Genomic DNA, 23809 nt, shown 5'->3' on the forward strand with positions numbered 1-23809 from the left:
TCAAGCAACGAGGCCGTGGCTAGATGGGGCTGGGGGAGGGGGCGGGGGGCAGCCACTCCAGGGTTTAAAGTGGGAAAAGGCATAAGACAGGGGTGCCCCCTCGCACCGATTTCTTTTAATGGTGCTATGGGGGAGCTACTACATGAGGCGACAGATGCTCCCACTCTCAGCAGGGACAAATATCCAGTCTTATTTTTTGCTGATGACGCAGTGTTGATTTCTTTGACCCCCTGCTGGGCTCACAAGACAAATGGAAATCTTTACCCCATTTTGCGATAACACTGGTCTGATTGTCAACAAACGAAAAAGGAAAAATAATATTTTTTAAGCGAGTGTTGACTAAACGTCCAAATCTGAAATAGAAAATTGGGGGAAGCCAAATTGAGCGGGGTTGTTGCTTTGACTATCGAGGCATCAGACTCGTAGACCAGGGTAAATGGCATAGACAAGTGGATGAGTCGGATGCCATTTTGAGCCATTTTGAGCAGATTGCCACTGCAACATTTCTGAGGGATGATGCTGGTGGGACCATTAAACCTCCTCTTAACATCTATAAACTTCAGGCACGTCAAGCTGCACTCTTTGGTGCTGAGGTCTTGGCCAATTACCCTGCTAATTAGAGGTTACAGAGAACTGCTTCATCAAGAACCTTCTGGGATTGCCTAAAAACACACCCACAATTCAACTCCACAAAGAATTGGGCTTGAATTATATTGGTCATGAAATTGCGACAAAACAAATCCTGTATAGGGTCCATCGATGGAGTTCACCTTTCCTCGAGAAATATAGAGATACCCTCTCTGATGTCTTGAGACAAGAAGGTCGGCGTAGCATGCCATGGTGTGCCCATATTAAACTACGACTGTCTAACTTATGCTTCGAAAACCACTGGACCTCCTCTGATGCACTTGAGGATATTATTACCCGGAGTCTTAATAATTCAACCAATGTTTCCTATTGGGACTGCAAACTATCCTATGGTTATGAAACCTACATGGACTTTGTTAAACCAAAAGCTGCGCATACACCTTTTTTTTAAACTAAGATCGGACATCTTACCTCTGCTCGTTCGTACTTTCAAATGCGGTCTTGCGTTAACATTCCTGCCCATACTGTATTGGCACTAGTGAAACCAAAGTTCATTTCTTATTGCTCTGCCAATACAATACCTAAAACCGAGGTTAAATGCAGCTAGTATTCGCAATGCCAACGCAGCAGTAGTCGCGTCTAACATTTGTGCTCGCAGTGGCAACATAGGTATTTCGGGCATGGATCATAAGAAACAAATCGAGTAATCAGGATCTCTAATAAATTCTATCCTCCAATTCTTATCTTAATAGATTCTTATCTGGTATCACGTATCCCCAACAAAAATATCGCCGTATATATGGTGTCAGGAATGGCCATAGGCAATATTTTTATTGGGGATAATATCTGGGGGTTTTGGGAGTAGGGGTTGTGGGGGTGTCCCCCGCTACCTTTAAAATAATGCAGGGGTTGCAAGGGTAGTCCCCCCATGTTCCATGCCTTAATATCACTGCAAAATCATGGCGATATTTTTGTATGGCAATATTTTTGCGGGGATATTAACACATGGAACCTCTTATCTCACTTTTTGATGAGTAATAGAAAACTCCGTTTTTAATGAATGTGGAGATGCTTATGTTACTATTTCGTAGGATGACATTTTTCCTCCATTTCTTTGTTTACCTCTGATTGACAAGGTCTTACCTGTTTTAACATGTTCTTTCCTATTGTCTGTTTTATTGAGTCCATTAAAAAATGTTTACTATTGCTCAATTTTATGGCTTATTGCTGAATAAAGTACAGTATGATGATGAAAACATTTTTGTCGATGGCACTCCTGACACACAGGTGTATGTAGGCAGCCAAATGTTTAAAATTGTTGGATAATACAAGAAATAAGAATAATTGAGCGGAATTAGTGCTCACATGCCAAACCTACCTCATTTCATTAAGAGGACTATTAATCTATTGCGCTTGTAGAGAGAGGGTACTATAATGTCACCACGACTGCCAGAGAACTTTTACTCTCTGGCTTGTGTTCATAATGGCTACTATCTTCTCTCCATAAGTGCCAGAGGACTGCTATATCTTTGGCACCTGTAGAGAGAGGCAACTATAATCTCTCCACAGCTGCCAGAGAACTTTTACTCACAGGCACCAGTTGAGAGACGATCTCCACAAGTGCCAGATGACGTTTTCCTCTTGCGCTCCTGGGAAGACACTACCAGCCTCCACAAGTGCCAGGTAACTGTAATTCTCTAACAAGTGCCAGAGGACGGATGCTAGTTGGCCTTCAAGGGCTGGAGATCATAACGCAATGAGGACGGTTTGGCAAGTAGGCACTGATTCCTGATCACGCAGTTTCTCTTCTTATTTCTCCGGATTCGGACTGAGGTGGTGAACATGACTCGTAACTGTAGATTCTCCAATGCGGGCAAAGTCTGATGTTTAGTCAGACTGATGTGGATCTGCTGGTAGGATCCATCGACTAAAGCAATTGACTTTTCCAGAGGGTGATTTATAATTCCAACTGAAGAGAAGGTCCCAGGAATGCTCCCCTCGTCCCCATTACAGCCCGACGAGTCAAGAATGCGCAAAGCCACTCATTATTCCGATAACCCCCAGGAGCACCAGTGACTGACACGTATGCAGAGAAGTACTCTCTCAGACGGCCATTCAAACCTCATCCAGTGAATGTCTTCATGGGTACAGGTGCTTCAACAGTGGCCATAAACCCAAATGCCATGATGGATGACGTTGACTAAATGCTGAGAAACCACTGTGCTGACGTCAGTGACACCATGACATAGCCGCGTTAGTCATGAAGTACACTCGCAACCATGCACAACTTTACACAAACACACACTCATGTACATGAAGAACTTGCTTACACAGTTCTGTAGATAGAGGACGGATCCCTATACATACTCTCAAAAGCTTTTATTATTTTTCTCATTAGCCAAATGCAGAAACGCTGATGCAAGGCAACGAAGAGATGCAGAGCAAGCTTGTAGATGCTTATGGCAACTAACCCTATGGAACTACAGGATCATATAAGGGGCCTTGCAGGACCAAATATAATGACCTATAGGAAATATAGTTCGAGATAAGTGTGCAGAAATCATAGTATAAGTATAATGAAAATCACATAAGTCCTCAAACTGCAGGACGAGAGACGAGGGAAAAACAGAACCAGGCTATACAAAGCAGGAAGGCCAGGGCTCACAGCCAAGGTCAGAGACAAGCAGCACATTCCAAACTTAAGACGACATGGGGCTATATGCAGAAAAACAGAATAAATCCTCATAATTGCAGACCAGAAGAGCTTGATTTTGTGGTCCCCAACCACGTGATGCGGCCGAGCTAGATAATGGTTATTCACCTGTGGTGGGAAGACGAGCAGTTCTCAGCACCGCAGACATAAAGTGAAACATGAACAAGTTAACAACATTGCAACATGGGGAGCACTCTCACAGGCAAATGTGGTGTGGCTAACAGATACGCTAGGTACACATAGTCATTCTCGTCACCTTGAAGAGGTGCACAGAGCGCTGAGAATCAAACTGGGCCCAAGGCCTGGGGAGACCAGTTCCAGCCAATCAAGGGGCAGAAATCCAGGGGTGGATGGCAGGGGGCAAGGGCCAATCATAATCCTGTGACCCTGCAATAATGTAATAGATAATTTCATGGGGGAGGGGCAGACCAGCCACCTGACATGGAATGACCAATTGAGTAGGATGTATAAGGGCAATCTATAATCTCTACAACTCCGAGCACCCAATGAGTACGTGTGATAGGTTTTTTGGGGAGGGCCCAGATCGTGGCGCAATTCTGTATCAAAACAGGTTGACATGAGTTTGGGAATGGTGACTGCCGAGATTTTTGAATGTCTTGTACGATCCCTGTTGGCTTTTGTAATAAAGAACAGTTCGAACTTGCCCTTGGCTGAGTCCGCCATTTGTTCTGGGGGCAGGCTTGTTGGGCCCTTGGGAGCTGAACGGGTGAGCTCGTAGTAGCCCCCAGACCTCTGGCATGCCAGACCTCACCAACAAAATGCGGATTTGGTCTTGGCTGCTATCTTCTTGTCTCTCGTCAGTAGCGAGACAAAATGTATGTGATTCATGTACTGTCGGCAATTGTAGTCATGTTTGGGAGGGTGGGACAAGAGTGTGGAGGGAAGTGACACGGGAACCGGAAGGAGTTAGTGAATGTGCAAAGGCAGTTGAATAACGACGTTGAGAGCGGAGCTCCGTCTCAGCAGCGAGGCGCGCGTTGAGGTGACCTGATACAGGAGGCCCCGGTTGAAACAGAGATTGCCAACCAGACAATTCAAACACTATAACTCAGTGTTCATTCGTCTAAGAACTTCTCATGTGTCTGTGTTTAGACACTTTCATTGTTCCTGGCGGTAACGTTGCAACCTGCATTACAAACACAAGACAACAGCATTAATTCCTTGCTGTTTTTTTATTGCTGTTCTTTCATACCGCGCAGCAAAAAGGAACAACCAAAAATATTATCCGATTGGTCCATGCACCTCAACGCTTTTATTATTAGTTAAGCACATGAGGTAGATGTGGGAGAGTGATGTCTTCTTATTAGTACCCGTAAAAGATATTGGCCCTCATTACGACCCAGGCGGTAAGGGGTTTACGCCGGCGTAAACATCGCCGACCCTTACCGCCTGAGTACGAGTTCCCTTAGCGCCATGGCGGATTTAACACCTGCTTTTAGCAGGTGTTAAAATCCATGGCGCTAAGGGACCTTGTTGTTAATTACGCCACCGTAATTTACGGTGGCGTAATTAACGCCTTCCCCACTCCCATTATGCCCTATGGGGCAAAAATGGGAATGGGGAAGGGTAAATGGGGATTGGGGACTTACCGCCCCGCCAAGGTCGGAATGGGGCGGTAAGTCCGCCAACCACCATGGCGGAGTTGGCAACTTAGCGCCATGGACCATGGTGCTAATAGCACCATGGTTCTCCGCCAAGGTCGTAATGAGGGCCATAAACAATTATGCCTCAAATGAGTGCATACTACATGCTACACGTGTCACATCAATGGCATGTTGCATGCTGCACTATATAGTGTAGAGGCAAGCGCTTACTCCTACGGCTTCTCCTTGTATTTTGGACTTTTATCAGTCCCCATTCATCTGTGCCATGGTTTAGATGGTCTTTATTCTGTAGACATACATATTCATATCATGTTCCTGATAAGACATCCAGCAGAAACAGTTGGAGCTTACTAAATGAAAATGACCCACGTCTTATTGAATGTTGCCTATCCTATGCCTCAAAAACTGGCTCTTCACCCAAGAACCTAACTTAACTCATGGTTTATTGTATCACAGGGAGCTTATAGATGCTACTCATGCAATCCTGTCTGTACTCACTCTAAATCTACTAGCTATGCTCTTTGATTCATGTTATGTCTGTAACGTATTACCGTACAAGTGAGCTGTAAACTACGCAAGATAACGCGGTATTCTGTAATCTGTTACCCGTGCGACTCAATTGTGTAACGTCTGTAACATGCAAGCCCCTACTGTAACCGAATTCTTAAGAAAAAAGCACCTCAATGCCTCTGGGTTATGTTCCAGATACAAATGTCACAATAAGTAAGTAAATAAGTAAATAAATAAATAAATATGTGGACCGGCGGATTCATAATTCAAAGTGCAAGCTGCGCCTTTCCTTTTCGTCGCGCTACGTGTTACTGTTACCCTGGCAGGCTGTAAGCAATGAGAGCGCTCCGCTATTAACCCAACAGTCGTTGCAGCCATGACTACTATTAATTACTATTCCATGCACTCGAATAAGTCGCAGTGCATTATCGAAACTTTCGCAATTCAGGATCAGCTACAGAAAATGCCGCAATAAAATAGATAGAAGCACATTTGGCTGCGGCGACGCCTGCCCTAGGCTCACATCACTTGGCGTTCTGGAATAATGCAAGGAGCATTTGGTGATATAGCGCTTAATCCGTAAAAACTAAAATGCATTTTCATTTTCAATTATTTTTTAAAACACCACAGAGGACCAGTGGTTTAGATAGGCTGTTACCTCAAGGGCAAGGCCAGCTCTCTTCCCACCAGGGCCCAGGTTGCCACACTGCAATCAGAGGATGTCGGGAGTGTCAGGGGCTGCTGCCCACCGTGTGCAGGTAGATCTCACAGGGAGCAGCAGACGCTGCAGTACCACTACCGGGCCACTGTGCAACATAAGATGAAATAACACGCTCACGTCAATTTCAGGGTCCTCCCCTGGTGTAAATGGAAACCGGCCACGGGAGTACAGACACCTCCTGTTTGGTCAGTTCACTTTATGTATGGCAGGATGCTCGATGTTTATTGTACGATGCACAAGGGGATAGAGGAGCTGCACCTCAATGTTCAGAGCTCTTTCATTCACCGGGCCCTTAGCTATGGAGGAAAGTCGGGGGGGGGGGGGCACTTCTGAAATGGCCTGCTGCTAAAAACAATAGTATCTGGCGAGAGGCAATCAGATTGTTACAGACGATCTGATTGGCCCTCTCTGGGGCCTTACCAGCCCGACAAAGCACTGGTCACGGCTGCGTCCCTCTGTGTTGCTTTCACCCAGCCTGTAACTAGGTCCCGCCCACTGGCTCGGGCTTATTGCTTAAGTAACAAAGGTGAACATTCTCAGCTCAGATTCGAGCAGGAAGCTTTAACTGGACATCTGTTACAAGGGCTTATAACACCTCTAATTATTAACAAATGTTATGCACATTTCGCATTGTACCAAGATGCTTGCATGTTACTTGTCTTTTATACTGCACACACCACTAATGTGATGTTCTTAAAGTTCCCAGCCTTGTCCGTTTAGAGGCGGATTGTGAATGAAGTTACCGCTTCCTGTTGATAAAGGGAAACGGGACAGTTTAAAGTTCAGGAGGGTGTACGATGGGCGATGTGTCTAGCAATGACTACAAGCAGGTGACTATCACACCGGCTCTTCTGGGTTGTGTGTAAGCCTGAAAGTGGTACAACATAGGGTAGACTGCAGAGATCTCAAGTTGTCATGTCCAGAGTGAAATAGTACATCAGCACTGGCTCGTGGGCTCACATCATTTTGCATATTTTTAATAAACAGCAGTTACGTGAAGTTGAAGTGGTGATGTTAGGTGAGAAAACTGGATTAGTAGCCTCAGAATGTTTAATATAAACAGTTACTTTGCATACATTTTACACTTGTGCAGTAGACATATGCATAGGTTTGCATTCTGGTAGGGGGATCTCTTCCTTTCATCTTAATGCAGTCAATACATTCAATGCCATTCAGTTGAATAATTACAAGTATTTTTTGTAATGGTGTGAAGTTACTTCAATGCTATGAAGTTGATACCCAGCACATACTCCAAACTCAAACCCACTCAAACCAAATTCCTCCTCCTTTCCCACACCACTGAAGACACACATCAAGGCATGACTGCCCACCATGAACCTAGAGGGCTTCACCCTGGTACCGGCACCAGGAGCTAGGTCCATGGGATACCACATTGACAGCCATCTCCCCTTCCAAAATGCAGAGAAAACCCAGACAGCTTTCCACCAACTCGCTCTTCCTTTCAGACTCCCCATGCACTGAAGAGTCCCTCGTACTGTCTCACTTGGATGGTGAAAACGCCCTACTCACCAGGGTACCCACCCCTACCCTGGCACCAATGACAATCACCCTCCATGCCACTAGCCCCCTCCTCAGAGGCCTCCACAAATCTGACCACATTATGCCCACACTCATAGAACTACACTGGTTTCTCCTGCGAGCACGCATTGCCTTCAGGACCAGCTGCATTACTACAAAGCCCTCACTCTGCATGCAAAAATGCAACAAAGAGGAAACATGCAGGAAAGAGGCATTCTTGATCTATGCCCCCAGGGGATGAAACCTCATAGCCTTCAACAACATACTTGTACCCGCCCTTAAGAAATTCAGAAAGGAGCTTAAGACCGCCCCCTTCAAGGAGCACCTTCTTTCTGCACCGTAGACACCCCAATCTCACTCGCCAGCCGACCCCATGCCACTTGCAACTTACTAGGCTCACGTCAATCCGGCTTCCGCCCCCTTCATGGTACTGAAACAGCCCTGATTGACCTTAAGACCCAAATTGACGAGTTGAAGGACAATGGCAAATCAGCTATGCTACTCCTCCTTGACTTATCTGCGGCCTTCGACCTGGTAGATCATGCAGTCTTATGCAATCACCTTAGCTCCGCCGCCCATTTTTCAAGTGATGCCATAACCTGGCTACAATCCTTCCTTGCAAACCAGACAATGAGAGTCTTAGCAGCCGCTGATCCCACACAAGTTTCCTGCGGTGTCCCTCAAGGATCATGTGCATCTCCTACGATGTACAACATCTTTACTAAACCTCTGTTCAGACAAGTTGTACAGACTGGGTGTCATCTACACCAACTACGCAGATGACACTCAGATCCTCATACCTTCTTGGAAGACACGGCTTTAGTAAACAAGATAAATCTCCTCATTCAGGCATGGATGGCATCTCACGGCCTCTGCCTGAATGATGACAAAACTGAGTTACTGATCCTCGGCACAGAGTTGGCCATCAAAAAACTTGACCCAAACTATGCTTCATTTAACATCGACAATAATGTGACATCAAAGTGATGCCTGCAGTCAAAACCCTCGGGGTCCATCTCGACTCAGTGCTCACCTTCAAGAAACAAACTAACTCACTAGCATCTTCCACTGCATATACTTGTAAATTGATCCGAGCATGTAGACCATTCCTAACAGAAGCTAGCTGTATTACCTTAGCTAATGCACTCATCATATCCAAGTTGGACTACTGTAATGCCCTATATGCGGGATCTAACAAGTATATCCTTGATAAACTCCAAACTCTCCAAAATAACGCTATTAGAGTAGCTTTAAATATTCCTAATAGAGCTCATATCTCTACCTCCAGAAAAAATATCCGTTGGCTAAAAATCAAAGACAGGATTGCCCTCAAAACCCTCTCCCTCACCTCTAAATGTCTTAACAACATAGCTCCCCCCTACCTGGTAAACAGAGTCAACAAGAGAACTTCAAACCGTCCCACTAGAATGACCAATGCCTATACTTTAGTGGTGCCCAGATACAAAAAGAGCACAGCTGGCGGCTCCAGTTTTCCGGTTATAGCTGCTCAAACTTGGAACAGACTCCCTCTTGATCTCAGAATGGACCAACCCTACCCTAGCTTCAGACGGAAAGTCCTCACCTGGATACGTTCCAATGACACTTAGCTCAACCTCTCCACTGCCACTTGCTCTAGAGACCCTTGATGTTTGTAACTAGACTAATTGGTTTCTGGTCAACTAGCTTTAACTGTATTTTGGCACTTGCCTGTACATGCACCTTGTTGCTAATTTGAACTGTATAACTGTATTTTCCTGCAACCAAGTTCTCAAGTATCTTTGTATTGTCTGCGCCCAGCTACCCTTTGGGTTTGGTTTTGCGCTATACCAAATAAACAAACAAACCCCTTATTACTGCTCCTGTTGCCTAATTGAAATGTATTACTGCTCTATTGTAACTCGTGCCCCCTTACTTGTATTCCTAGGAACCCATTCGTGTGAAGCGCTCTGCTGTTTCTCAAAGCTAGGTCTGTGCACAATAAATACAACAAATAAATAAATAACATACTTGCACTCACTGCAAATTAGTGAAGTTGACTTCTCTGCCTGTGACAAGCCTTCCTAGTAAGTGTGAATGTTAGAGTGATTTGCCCTGAATTGGGTGTGTCTGGCCTCCAAGTCCCCAAACACTCCAGTTAGCAATCTAAATATAGTAAGACAACTCAGAGGAGATGCATTAGGCTTAGACTTTTACTAAGTCATTTATAAGAGCTCCTATCAGTTCAAACTTTGGCCCGGGTCGCCAGGAGCCGAGCTGCTATCAGTTCAAACTTTGGCCCGGTCGCCAGGAGCCGAGCTCCTATCAGTTCAAACTTTGGCCCGGTCGCCAGGAGCCGCTAAAGAAAAGGCTACAATAACATAAATACACCTCCTTTCGTTATGGCAACCCCTCCCCCGGCTCACATCACTTTGGATTCTGGCATGATGGAAGAGGGCATTTGGTTCTACTACGTCTTCTGAAAAGAGAAATGTGACCTGTGCTGCAAAATGTTCCAGTTAAAAAGAAATGCCCACTTGTGTACTGGCAGTTCATTCAATGCTCACTTCATTTATATTTCACAATTCATCATTAGGGAGGGCACAGCATTTTATTTGATTGTTAATTCAAAAATCAATTAAGATAGTTCAAAAAGGTAAGTTTGAAAACAATACATACAGAAAGATAAACGTTCGAAAATTACAAGGTCATTTTTTGTGCAGTCTGAAAAGTTCCAGTTACTTTTTACACTTAGAAACCATACACACCAGGTAACTGGCATTAGGATATAAAGTATATGCGATATATGTGTGTTTTTCGTTCTTTGTAGAGTTAAGGCGTTTGTAGAGGTTCGGAGCCTCTCTTTTAATATCACGTTTCTTTTTTTATTGTCAAGGTTACATCATTATTGTGAAGTGTCAGGGAAAGCTGGGGAGACACGGGCATGTGCCCCCCCTTTTAAATTCAAAATAAAGCCGGATACAAAAATGAATAACTTATTTTTAAAGTTGTGATGCTTCTTTTTCGAGACTGAAAATTCAAACTTAAATTTCAAGTGTAGGTGTTTCAGACTCTGGGTTTCCAATGTATAATAAATAACCTGTTCTACGTAATATTTGGAAGATGGAATCTTTAACAAAGTCATCTCTGGGAGTTGGCTGTACTGCTAGGGTGGACAAAGAAAAGGGAACACACCGAACCCCAGCCCTACGCGACTTAGTTTGTAAGGCTGATTGTAGGGTATTGTTCCTCCTGTCCTCTTTCAATGTCATTGCTGATCGATGTGTGTCTTTCCTTTGGGGCCAGGTGAGATCCACATTGGTGGCCAGGAACATTTCTACATGGAAACCCAAAGCATACGGGTTGTGCCAACCGGCGAAGACCGCGAAATGGATATATATGTGTCCACACAGCACCCGGCATATATACAGGTGACTATGGATCTTTTGTTTCCTAGGAAGACTTTCCATAGGCTGATCTGAACTCAATGGACAAGCTGTCATGCCAGTTATGAAACGTATCCAGAAACAAGTGATCGCAGGCAGGGCAGCGATAGAAAGAAGTCGTCTTCTATGTGAAAATGTCCTCTGGGAAAAAGTTGCCCGGTAGGCGATTTTTCTTTTCTTCCCCTGCACCCCTAAAAGCCCCCCCCCCCACATATTCTAGAACGGGTATTCATTACTATTCCAACTCCAGTGCACGAATATCTGGGGGAAGTGCTTGATTTTTTCGTGGGAATGCAACTTTGGGGAAATGTCGCCCCCTAGGTATCTTTTCCCAGGCTACTTTATCACTGGATACCAAAAAAAAGCGATCACAAAGAAGTCGCTCTTCTCCAAGTGCATGTGACTGCAAGATGTTTTACAAACGTGTCAAGATGGCAACTGCAACTACGCGTGGGCCATTGCACTCAATGTGATCAGCAAAACCCGTCCAATCTTAAAAGCCTACTCTTTTCATCAATTATTTAAAAACATATATGTTTAGTGTAAATCATCCAACCAGGCTTTATATAAATAAGTAGCACCAATTAAAACTATTAACACGACCATAAATAATGAATAGGTCACAATCTCTTAAACCAATTTGATGTAATTCCATTTTTTTATATTAACTTTATCATTTTTAATTAACGATACTACAGAAACAATTGCTGAATTAAACATATTACATTCGGAAGGAAAAGAAAAGGAGTTCATGGGGAAAAGGAAGAGGGGAGAGAAGCCTCACATCAAGTCCATAGACAAGTAAGGGATACACGAGGTGCCCAACAGACTACAGCCAAGGGGAGGGACGCCAGGAGCAGCAGTGGACTTGAGCACAGAGAGGGGCTGGGTTGCTAGTTGGACTGCACTTCACTGTCTCGCCACTTGCCCCACCTAATATTGGGCCCCCAGATCTAGGGGCCCCGCCCAGAGCCCTTAGAAAGAGGACAGGTGTCGCAGCGTGCTGGGCATGGGTGGGCTGTCTAGCATGTCCTTGCAATATGATGCCAGGGAAGCCAGGTTCTAGAGAATATGGGTAGGGATCCATTCAGCGTGGCTGTGACCTTTTCAGCTGCCCAGGTATCCCAGACCTTGGCGCACGCGCCAATGCGCCTCCGCTATCCGCCGGCATCCATCTTCTTCCATTGCCATGTCGCCACACGTCATGGTGGCGCGTCGCTAAAGCGATGTTTCCACTCTCTGGCACCTGCTGTATGCTGGAAGGAGCTAATCGCAGGCGGTTCAAAGGGCACGCCGGCCCACCAGTCACCACCACAGGATTATGAGAGCAGGAGTCCTCCACAAAGAAAGGTCCTCCGTTCACATGCCAACATGTAAGTGGAAGTTCAAGGTGCACCGTAAGAGATCAGGTGAGCCTCATACATTCGTAAAGCCTTGTCTGGGACGCGCATAGTAATGAGGTAACTGTCATACCGGCTCCCGGTATTTTGCCTCTGCAATATGGATAAGTCTCAGGTCTGCAGACCTCTGTTTGTCGCTTATCCAAAAGTCTCTTCAGTGAAGCCCAGTGAAGTTCCCCTCTTCTAATAATCAGTGGCTGGCAAACTCGAGCGCCATGCCCACTGGTCCGCGGGCCCAGCATGGTGGAGACATTGCACCCCTCACCCAGGTGCAGCAGATCAAGCATCCTGCAGTATTTGAACTCACAGGTCTGTCTTCCGCAGTGTTTTTGATGAGCTGGAAACGGATATCCGGCAGCCACGAGCGCTGCATATGACGTGTCTCTTGGGTTCCTCCAGTCCTGACCCTAAGTCCTGCTGTCCGAAGAGTCAGGTAGGGTCACGTGGACTAGGCTGGACTAGTGGCTGCAGATGTTGCTCGGTTGGGGGGAGTCTCAAGATTAAGGTAGTTTCTCGCAGTGAGCGGAGGGGATTTCTAGGCAGGATGTTATGCGGGGGGGATATCCAGACATATTATCAGTGGAAAAAACAGCTATTTAAAAATAGTGTTAAAGATATTGTTTTTTTTCATTTAGTTTGGAAAAAAACCTCATAATATCGTGAAAAACCTCATAATGTTGTGATTAGCAACAATAATATGACTGGATACCAAGGTGTTGAGTGGAGGAAGTGGCGGGGGGGTGTGGTGGAAGGGGCAGTAAGCGGGGCTCAGGGTTGTTTAAAGGGTTCCGGTGGGGGTGGGGGTTACGGACGGTAATGAGAGTTTGGGGGGTTGTACCCCCATAAATAAAAACACGCAATACATTAGACAAATGTAATAATAATTGGTGTGGGAAATAAGTTTCTTTACAGGTTTCACTAGCTTGTTATCCCATAAAAGTCCACTAGATGGCAGAAAATAACAGGGAAACAATATACGATGTATATGTCTAACCTTTGTTTATCTAATCGTTATTGATATTTCGTTATTTATTCCAAAAGCTATTTCTCTCTCTCTGGGAAGGCTCTATGCTTTCCATTGTTTTGCATTCCACCCTTTTGCAATTGGTGCTATGGATTAACGCATGGGTCGAAACTTGGTTCACAGGTCCTGCTCCATTCGACTTCTGACACCATTTTTCACGCCGCAGGTGGAACAGAAAACTCATACTCAGTAGAATACATTTCACATGTGTACAACCAAAAGATGGGGTGCAGATAGTGAGAATCAACAAAATAGAAGGCTCTCCTAGCAATGATGTGAACCAGGTTGACTAGAGTCTCTCGTGAACCCCAAAAGCTACCCGTAGGCATCTCATGCTTTAGAGTAGTCGCAAACAACCCCTTGCATCCATATTACATGTGTCCATCTCAAGGTCAGGGCTTGGAGCGAGCCGGGGCTAGCCAGGGTCAAGCCCCGGGAGTCTCTGAGATGGGCTCCCGAGCCGGGGTCCTGCCGGGGCTCCCCCTGACTAGCCCGAGCCACAACGGCCTCTCAGGCACCCATTTAGCAGAGCGCTGCACGGTTGGTTACATGGCTGCCTGCAGTTGTCAGCATTTCAGATTAGAAAATAGAAAAGGCACCGTCATGGGACGATAACGCTCAGATGTGGATCCCGTGCCTGCTGGGCCTAGCGACCCAACCTTCTCCTCACTGATGAAACATGTCTGGGGATGCTTTTTGTCTCGTGCAGTTCGGGCCAGACTACCCCTTTTGGGGCGGGACCAATCCTGATTTGCATATGGTTTTTCCCCTTTTGTAATGGCTTGGCATGTGAAGAACGATGGTCTGGAGGGTTGCCCAGAGCAATGTCCGAGGTTAAGGTAGATTCTAAACCTTCCAGCCATCACCTCTTTTGTTTTGCTGATGAAATTGCCCGACAGGACGCTGCAATTAGTTTGGAAGAGAATTCAGGAGGGACTCCAGTTTGAGGTGATTTCTAACATCTTCTAATGTCAATTTACTCAGCCACTAATCTAAGTCGAACCAGATGAGGGGTACCGTATGCTGTGTGTTCTCATTAGGTGACAGTTGGATCTAATTCAAATGGGTATCTGGTAATATTGTGCCCATTCATATGGTCGCCATACATAATGTCGCCGGGAAAAGGTTGTGGCAACATTATATATGGTGACCATATATATGGGGTCATGGGGAGCAGGAGTGTCCCCCCCTCCCCTTGAAAAAAAATGTTTTGGGGCTTGCAGGGGTGCCCCCGTATGTTCAATGTAATAATGTCCCTGCAAAAAACGGCCATTTTTCAGCGACTTTTTTGCCAGGTGACAGTTTTTCACAGACATTATTACATGGAACCTGCAAATGTTGGCGATGATACTCACTTCCACTAATTGGGGTCTTATAATGAGCCTAAACACTCTCCAGGAGCCCATCTTCGGAGAAGAATAGGGTATCAGAGCTCCCAACACCCCAAAAAGGATCCCTCCAGAGAAGAGGAGCGGGACAGGCATGTCCACAAGAAGGACCACAAAAGGTAGCAGGTAACTTGCCTGATGGCAAGCACCACGGCAGAGGAGTGGGGAAAGATTCAGGAAGCAAATGCTCGAGATATTCTCAAAAGTGTCGATGCCTGTGGCTCAGTACGCAACATCAACCGAGACAGTAGGTCGCACTGCACCTAGTCAAACTGGCAGGTTCCCAAAGAAGAGCAGCAACCATATGTCTCAGGGCTCGAACCCTGTCTCGAAGAAAAGGAAAACGACGTTCATCTCATTGATGCCGAAACCTTCTGAGATAACATCTTGGCCTGCTTCACCGAAGTCGGATTTTTTACCCTTGCCGTCTGTCTCCAGTCAATATGCGCCGGACTTGAGGCATAGACACTTTCACACAATGCAGGTGGTGTAAGACAAGGAATGTGATCCAATACGCTTTGACTTTGAGCCGATGGATCAAGCAGCAGTTAGGTCGGATCTGACCCCACCTGACACTAACGATCCGCTCCTCGGATAACTGGACCTAATAGACCTGGCCTCAGACCTTAGGGACCCGACTGGCCTTGACACGTTGGTCAAAATGGACATTTCTGAGGCCTAGCCTTACAAGCACCCCAATGAGATGTTTCGAGTAACAATACATACAGTAGTGGACTGCTTGGGGCTCAGATCTCCATCCTGACAATGCAACAGTATAGTCTCATGGATATCCTAGACAGGGGACCCCAACGAGAAGTGGTTCTCCCCTTTACTTCAGTGATCGCAGACCCCATCATTATAGAGGACACAATAAATAACCAGCAAAAAACTACAAGCTGGCATTGACGGACCCAAACTGCTTGCCGACGCTCCCAACCACTGAAAGCCTGGTTGTGCATCTTGACCTCCTCAAAAAAAAATGTGGAAAGACACGTTCGAAATAGTGACCCTTTCCCAGATCCTAAAAGCTCTGGAGATCCAAAAATGGCTGATGTCCCTCGACCTTCAGAACGCCTATTTCCATGTGCCCATTCATCAGAAGCACAGGAGGTTCTCAAGGTTTTTAATCGAGAGATGCATTCCCAGTTCTGTGTACTCCCATTCGGGCTTACCTCCGCCCTGAGGTTTTTCACCAAGCTGGTGACAGGGATGAGGTCCAAGCTCAGAAGAAAGAAAATACATGTTTTTACCTACCTAGATGACTGATTCATGAAAGCCAGATCTACAGACCAATCGGCGGCCCACCTACAGAGCACGTGCCATCTCCTGCACAGCTTGGGCTTCTCCCTCGATTTCAAGAAGTCCCAGGTGACACCGGCCTTTACCCCTGCACACAGGGTTCAAAATGTTCTACAGACGGTCAGACTGTTCGGGAACTGTTGAACAACTCCACTGAACTCTCAGGTGTCCTCCTGAGTCATCCTATGCCATCGGAACCTGGTGGCATCCTGTTTATTCTAGGTGCCACGGGCACGTTTTTGGATGAGAGCAATGCAGTGATCTCTTAGGTCTCAGTGGTCTCAACACCACAGAAACCTTAGATATCAATTGCAGGTTTCAGCCCGGTTAGTCCAGTACTTTTCCTGGTCGTCAGAGGAAGAAAGTCTGAAGGCACAGGAACCTTTCTGACAACCATGACCCGAGGAGACAGTGATCACAGATGCTTCCTTAAAAGACTGGTGTGCTCACCTGAGGGAGCTCAGAGTAAGTGGGACTTGGTTCTTGACACAGACGAGACTGCACATTGGTCTTCTAGAGCTGCAGGCAATTGGGCTGGCTCCGAGAGCCTTCTTGCTGTCTAGCAAGGGGACCACTGTCCTGGTCTGACAGACAACGCATTGGCTATGCACTACCTTAACAAATGTGGGTGTGTGGACTCACTCCCCCTTTACAGGGAGGGAGGCAATACAGCTTTGGTTCCAGGATTCGTGCACTACTGAACCAGATCTCCCCATTGACGACCCATTCAGCTGGTAAGGAATGGGTTTGGCAAACTCCCTGAGCAGGCAGAGTGTGGTCTTTCATGAGTGGGGTTTGTGCCAGGGGGTTCTTGTAGAAATGTTCAGCCTCTCAGGAATTCCTCGAGTAGACCTGTTTGTGACCTGTGCCTACAGGAAGTGCCGACACTTCTGTTCAGGGCAATTCTCCTAGAGATGAACACTGAGGGATGCGTTCACAGTGGAGCAGAACTTTGATCTCCTGTATGCCTTTTCACTGATTCCCGTCATACTACAAGTTCTCAAGAAGTTATGAAGGTTTGGTACCACAATGATTCTGATCGCACCATACCGGGTGCAGAGTTTGTGGTATAAAGATCTTCTGGAAAGGGTCATCTGCCCTCCATGATGCCTGCTGTTGAAGGAAGACCTTCCTTCTGTCTCAATCGGAGGCCTGGGTCCTTCATCCCAACCTCAGCACTCTGAAGCTCCCTGCTTGGCTCTTGGGAGGCTAAGGCATTGGGACCTCACAGAAGAGGTGCAGAGGTTCTCCTCCATGCTCACAGGCCAGCCAACAAGGCCATCTATAAGTGCTGCTAGGAAATATTTTGCACCTGGTGCAGCGAGAGGGATCTGGATCCCATGGTCTGCTCCACTGCAGAAGCCCTCCAATGTCTACTGTTCTTGGACAGACAATGTTTAGAGATGGCACAGTCAAAGGATATCTGATGGCCATCGCAGTGTTCAAAAGAACACCTGAACAGGGCTCCTACTTCGGGATTCCCACAGTGGTGCAATTCCCAAGGGAACTAGGTAACATGTTCCCACAGTTGCAGTTCATAGACCAGTCAAGGGATCTAAATTTGGTGCGGACCTTCTTATGGAAGCCCACTTTGAGCCAGCGCATTCTTATTCCTTGAGATTAGTGATGTTGAAAACTGCTTTTCTAGTGATGATTACATCTGTCTGAAGGGTAGGTGAGCTGCACGCTTTGTCTGTAGGGTAGGTGAGCTGCACGCTTTGTCTGTAAAAGCCTATTCCCTCGTTCTTTCGGGATGGAAGGTCACCATGAGGGTAAGTGTCCTGTATCCCCTCTGTAAAAACGTGCGTACCAAGGTTTAGGGACCCAACTTCCCCACTCAATACACCACTCTCCTCACCAGGGGAATCGGAGTCTGTTCTTCAATGCCTTGCCGGTGGGCCAGGTAATCCTTTTCCTTCTTCGATGCCAGTGACCTGACACGGGTAGAAGCCGTGGTGAATCCAGAACTGGACCACCCCACGACTCCAGCCCCGGGTGCAGGCTATACAGGGGGAAAAATCCCTTGGGCGGAAAAACCCCCCATGGTAATCTGGATGTTGCTGGCCGAGGTAAAATAGGCTGTACGTGGCAGGCCGAGGTAGTATAGGCTGGATAAACACAACAGTCCGATAGTGTTTTGACAAGGTACTTCAGCAGTATCAGTACCAAATAATGAAAGCACCAACAGGAGTAAAGAAAACAAAGACGTACGGGAGTACGATAGCAGAGGGAAGGAACATGAGGGAAAAGATTAGAAGGAACAGAGGGCAGGCCCCGCTGGGGGGAACCCGATAGCGGAGAAGCCGAGTACTCTACACAGGAGTATGAGAAGGGGAGTAGAGAGAGAGAGAAACGAGAGCACTAGGCGGCAAGGCGGAATAGGGAAGAGAAAGCAGGGAGAGCGAGAGAAAGAAAAGGCAGAGCTCCAGTGTGAAGCAGAAAGGCAAATAACTAGCGTATGAACCGCAAAGCAAGAAAGGCTGGCCGGACTGTTGCAACGCTCCGACCACAGGGAATACTGAAAGGAAGTACTCCCAGCGCCGGCCGAATTGGAGAAAGACTGACCGAAGGCAATTTTGGATTTTCGCCCCTCCAAAAAGAACTACCACTTTAGTTTCTGCATCCTTATCCATCCAAGAAGGAGGAGAGACTACAACGGGCAGACCCCGAGTGGGCCCTCAACTTTTACGTCTCCCAGATTAAGGAGATCAGGAAGGACGGCCAATTATTGGCAGGCCTACTGGTAACCAAAGACACAATCTCCAGATGACTCACATTCTGCATTGCTAAGTGCTACACGTTGGCCTATAATGAACCCTGTATAGGGAATAGCGGCCATGCCCACTCTTCGGAGAGGTGTTCCAGTCTGGGCCATATGACAGGCAGCAACATGGGCCTCTGTCCATACTTTTGCTAAACACTACTGTCTTGACACCATGAATTCACATGATGCCCATTTTGGAAGGACGGTCCTTCAGAGTAACCTGATTTAGGGAGAAGTCATCGCTCTCGACCCACATTCATTATACTCTGTGTTACTGTGGGAGCCTATGAAAAGACGATGAATACGTGGGAGGATGGCATCTATTAGAAGAACATATTACTTACCAGGATAATGTTCTTTCATGTGGATGACTACTCCCACGGATTGCACATCCCCCTCCAAAGCATCCTCACAAACAAGGAGCGCTAACGGTCCCTCCTAATGAGGAGGGAAAGAGAGACGTTACATTTCTTTTAAACAAAGAGAGAAAATTGATATGCATATGCATGCATTTTGGAGAAAATACATTTCTATCCTGACAATTCCAGCAGTTGCAGAGGAACTGAGGTCAAGGGGCATCATACATCCCTTTTGTACTTTTGGCGTCATCACTTCCGAAGTCGACTAACGGACCTCTGGACGGGGTCGATGCTAATGGGCACAATACTCTCTGCTGATGTACAAATGTTTTCTGATGCCAGCTGTGCCGGCGAGATATCAAAAGATGAGGGATCCGTGGGAGAAGCGGGCTAGTTGGCACTTAATAAAAATCCCATAGAACAGAATAGAATACCCCAGTAAGTAATTTCTTCTTCTCTCTCAAATGCCTCCAATTGGAACAGACTAGTTTATAATGATTTTGAGAGATTTCTCAGTAGGCACGTTCTCCTAAGAGGTAAATATTGGTTAGCAAATGTCAGCCACATCTTGCGCTGCCTGATCCCTATCTAACTCATCCCCAGTCCTTATTGACAAAGGTGAGGTGGCTCGCCTGTTCAGAAGTGTCCTCACCTCCGGCCGGTTCCACCAACAGAGCATAGATCTTTGACTATGTTCCATACAACAGAGTCCTCACACCTGCGTCTCTATACTCCCTCTGGCCGACTGGCCCACAGGGGTGGGGGGGTGAAGGGATTTCCTAACATGAGGTTCATCTGGGAGGCCTCTCAGACGGGAGCATGTCACTACCACTGACATGTAGCTGGCTACCTGAATGCTAAGGGTCTCCACCAGCTGGTATGACTGCAAGTTTCTTCATAGGCATTTCCATAGGAACAAACCATGTTCACCTCTCACTCATCCTCACTACTCCTTTCCAATATACAAACATGTGCACCATAGTCTAATACCTAATCAGGATTGCTTTCATACAACATTCCATTCCATTCCCTTTTACAGTATGTACTCCACATCAGGGATGTCATTTGGGAGCCGCTATGGGTCGCAGCTGTGACCCCTGCTGTCTCTCTTGCTACCCTCGGCATGCCCTCTGCGACCCCTATTGAAAATAAAAATAAACAGAGCAAAACGGAAGCTCTGTGGCGGCGGGTGCCACTGTGTCTCGTCACGTGCTTTCAAGAGTTCTGTAACTTCAGTAGTTGCTAAGCAACCACGAAAAGTTCCAGAACTCTTAAAAGCAAGAGAGCCCTCTATCGCCCCCTGTGGTGGAGGAGGGGTGAAGCAGAGGAATAGGCAGAGCCAAAGACCACTGCACTTTCTGGTGTGCCGAGGAGGAGGATCGGTATGTACGCATGTATGTGCTAGCCTAGGGGGGATTTCGGGCGGGACAGGATTGAAGCCCCACTGGGTATATACGGAGAATAGGAAAAGCAGGCACTGGTAAACGGAACCGGGGTGGGGGCACTTTTTGTGGTGAGTTTTGGACACAAACCGAGCGAGCCATGATGCTCCCAACCCTTTCTTCCTGGCATGCATCTTCCTGAGGCACAGCTTGGCTCTCAAGAATGATGCCACCGAGATCCTGTATTCACATGTGGTTAAGCCTGCCATGGCCAGTCCCAGCAACAGTACTTTAAACCAGGCACGACACGCAGGAAAGCACCCCGGCCATGACCTGGCAGAGTGACGCAGTAGGTTTTTACACTGCATTTATTAAATGTTGCTTACAAATTAGAATGTTCATGCGGTAGTAGGTTAAGAATGCATGTTTTAAAAGGCTCGGACAATGTTAGAGGATGAGATAGTTTGGTTTGTCAATGCGCCTGTTGCAAAGGACTGTATGCAAATATTTGTGACACAGGTTCAGTTACTGCTGTCATCCGGCTCAGGCAGGTGACAGGGGAAGAGCCGATTTTGGAAGAAATATTGGAGCGATAGTATGGTTAAAACAAAATACTCAGGCTGCCACCTATCAGTTGCTACTAGCCCACCCGGGCCACACTTTAGTCTTTGCATTGTGCCATTTGTAGTTTTCCACTGGTCAATATAACTACAGCACTCCAACCCATAGAATGCAAAGAAGAAGTCCCTCCTGGCACCGAAACCTGCCTCGCCGCTGGGTACGACGATGCGGTACGACGTCCTTTCATCGCCAGGCTTTCTAACGACTGCCTTTTAAACGCGGAGAAAATAACGAAAAAGTTCATCACATTTTTTGGGTGGGGCGGGGAAGGGCAGATAAGGTTTGGGGGGTCGTGTATAGTTGAAAAGAGTTGGGGAGCACAATCTGGCAGTGCTCTTCCAGAACTTCTCCAGCATGATACGTCACTGGCGAAATGTGCATTATAGATTTTATGAATAGGATTTCCCCTTTTTCAGATGCCATTGCAATACATCAGGGGCGTTGCTAGGTGGGGGCTAAGGGGGCTATAGCCCCTGATCTTTTGGTTGTAGCCCCGGATAGAATCTCAGGAGCTACAGCCAAAAGACTAGCTAGCCCCCAGTCCCAACAGTTCCGATATCAGCTTAGCCCCGGGTCTTTTCCAGACCTAGCAACTCCCCTGCAATACATCACTATTTTGCATTGATATATTCACCAAATAGCTGGCCAGTCAGTGCAAATCCTACTTTTACACTTGTCGTTCCAATCTATGCAAAACATCCCGGCATTGGTGGAAAACGCGTGCTTAGTGCAAGGTCGCCTGCATACTGTCAAGTGGGTAACCTTGCAAGAGCCCATACCATTAAACTGTGCACCGGGACCCTGTGTACTAGACGTCAGGTGACAGTGTGCACAGGGGAGAAGATAGTATGTAACCTACTATGCAAGCAACTCTTGTAACCAACCATTTTATGCAAAAAGCGCCTGGATGCCTCCGGGTTTGGTGCGTTATACAAATGTCAAAACAATCAAATAAATAAATAAGGTTCTCCACTGCTCATTTTCCTAACCTTGAAATCAGAGATCAGGACTCTCATTTTGACTTCTCATAATTATTATACAGGGAGTTCTAAGAAACAGGGAAAACACTGGGATTAAGCATGGATGCTACACACCCCCATGCCATGGGCAGCGGGGGGCTCTGGGGGAGAGACGGAGGTGGTGCCAGATGTAGGAAATCCTATTTTTTTGCCAAGAGCACCCCTGATTCTGGATTTGTTTGTTTTACATATACCATCAATTCTCAGCATGCAGTGTTGCAGTGTTGTAGGCTATGGGTCCAAGACTGTCTTACAATGACCTTCACGTCAGGGGGTCATTGAGCAACTATGTTCCTGTGGTATATTTTACATGCAAGCATGAGACAGTACCAGCTTCTCATCCATCACTAGGAATTTCAACAATGAAACCCTTCATTGAGGAAAACAGATATGTTGCTTTGCAAGCTCTCGTGACATCAGCCTCTTCTGTTTGCATTTCCTATACAACTGAATCAGAAGCAAATGCTCCCTTTATGAGAAATGCACACCTGACGTGCACAGCGTTCAGCACTTTGGCGTAAGGCGCTTTATAAATAAAATTAAATACAAATACAGTGTGCATTATTTGGATTCTGCAGTCCTTTAGTAATGACCCGGCGCGCCACAGGTATCTGGATTATACAGGATGAATCTGCTTCGGTTGGAGGCCTTCTACTCGAAGAGGTGTGATGAGCTGTCCTGACAGTTTACACAACAAAATAGCCACAACCCTCATACCAGAGTTATGCTTTCAAGATTCCATTCGGGCGGTTCGATTTTCATGACACACAAACTGCACCTTTCGCTAGTCTAACACAGTACACACCCTCACTCCCAACCTGGAGTCATGTTGCCTCGAACAAGGAGGTGGGACGTTCAATCAGATATAAATCTAAGTGTGTGTGGAGGGGGCGGGAAAGCTACAAACCTGCAACATATTTTTGTAGTTAGGATTACCACTGACAGACAGTGTGGTCTTGGGCAAGGCTCCATATCGCATTGTGCCTGGTTTGCCCACCTGCGGTTATAGCTGCACAGCTGTCATGGCTGATTAACTGGTGAAGGTGCAGCCTGGGACTGGGGGATGTGTTGACAGCTTGTACCCTGTCAGGCTCTACCAGTAGTCTCACAAGAAATGTGCCTGTTTTGTGTGTTCGAAGTGTCATCCTAACAGATGTACTTCTTGTGTGACCTAACGTGCCTGTGCAAGGTTGTGTTCGCCTATGGGCTGTGGTTTTATTGTTTCTTGAAGTGCCACTCTTCAGACTGTGTTTCTTGTGTGGGTTGATGCCTTTGGTCCCCCTGAGCTTGAAGTGGTTGTCTCCAGGCTGTGGTTCCTTTTCTCTGTGCCTGAAGTGTCTTCTTCCTTATGGCATTGCATGTTTAATGGAAAAGCCAACAGCAGTATGTTATGTGGGGCTACTGGCATAATGGTAGAGCCAGTTCAGATATGTTT

At 46.6% G+C, this 23809-nt stretch overlaps 1 protein-coding gene across 1 annotated transcript in view; it reads left to right on the forward strand.

The window, feature by feature from the left end:
* AOX1 (aldehyde oxidase 1) overlaps nucleotides 1-23809 on the forward strand; it is a 738465-nt gene that overhangs the window by 373893 nt on the left and 340763 nt on the right. The window contains exon 21 of the mRNA XM_069615435.1: nucleotides 10979-11103. Coding sequence (XP_069471536.1) covers nucleotides 10979-11103 — 125 coding nt within the window. The remainder of the gene's footprint in view (nucleotides 1-10978; nucleotides 11104-23809) is intronic.

The sequence above is a fragment of the Ambystoma mexicanum genome, chromosome 9, assembly GCF_040938575.1.
Source record: "Ambystoma mexicanum isolate Mex_15411 chromosome 9, UKY_AmexF1_1, whole genome shotgun sequence".
Lineage (NCBI taxonomy): Eukaryota > Metazoa > Chordata > Amphibia > Caudata > Ambystomatidae > Ambystoma > Ambystoma mexicanum.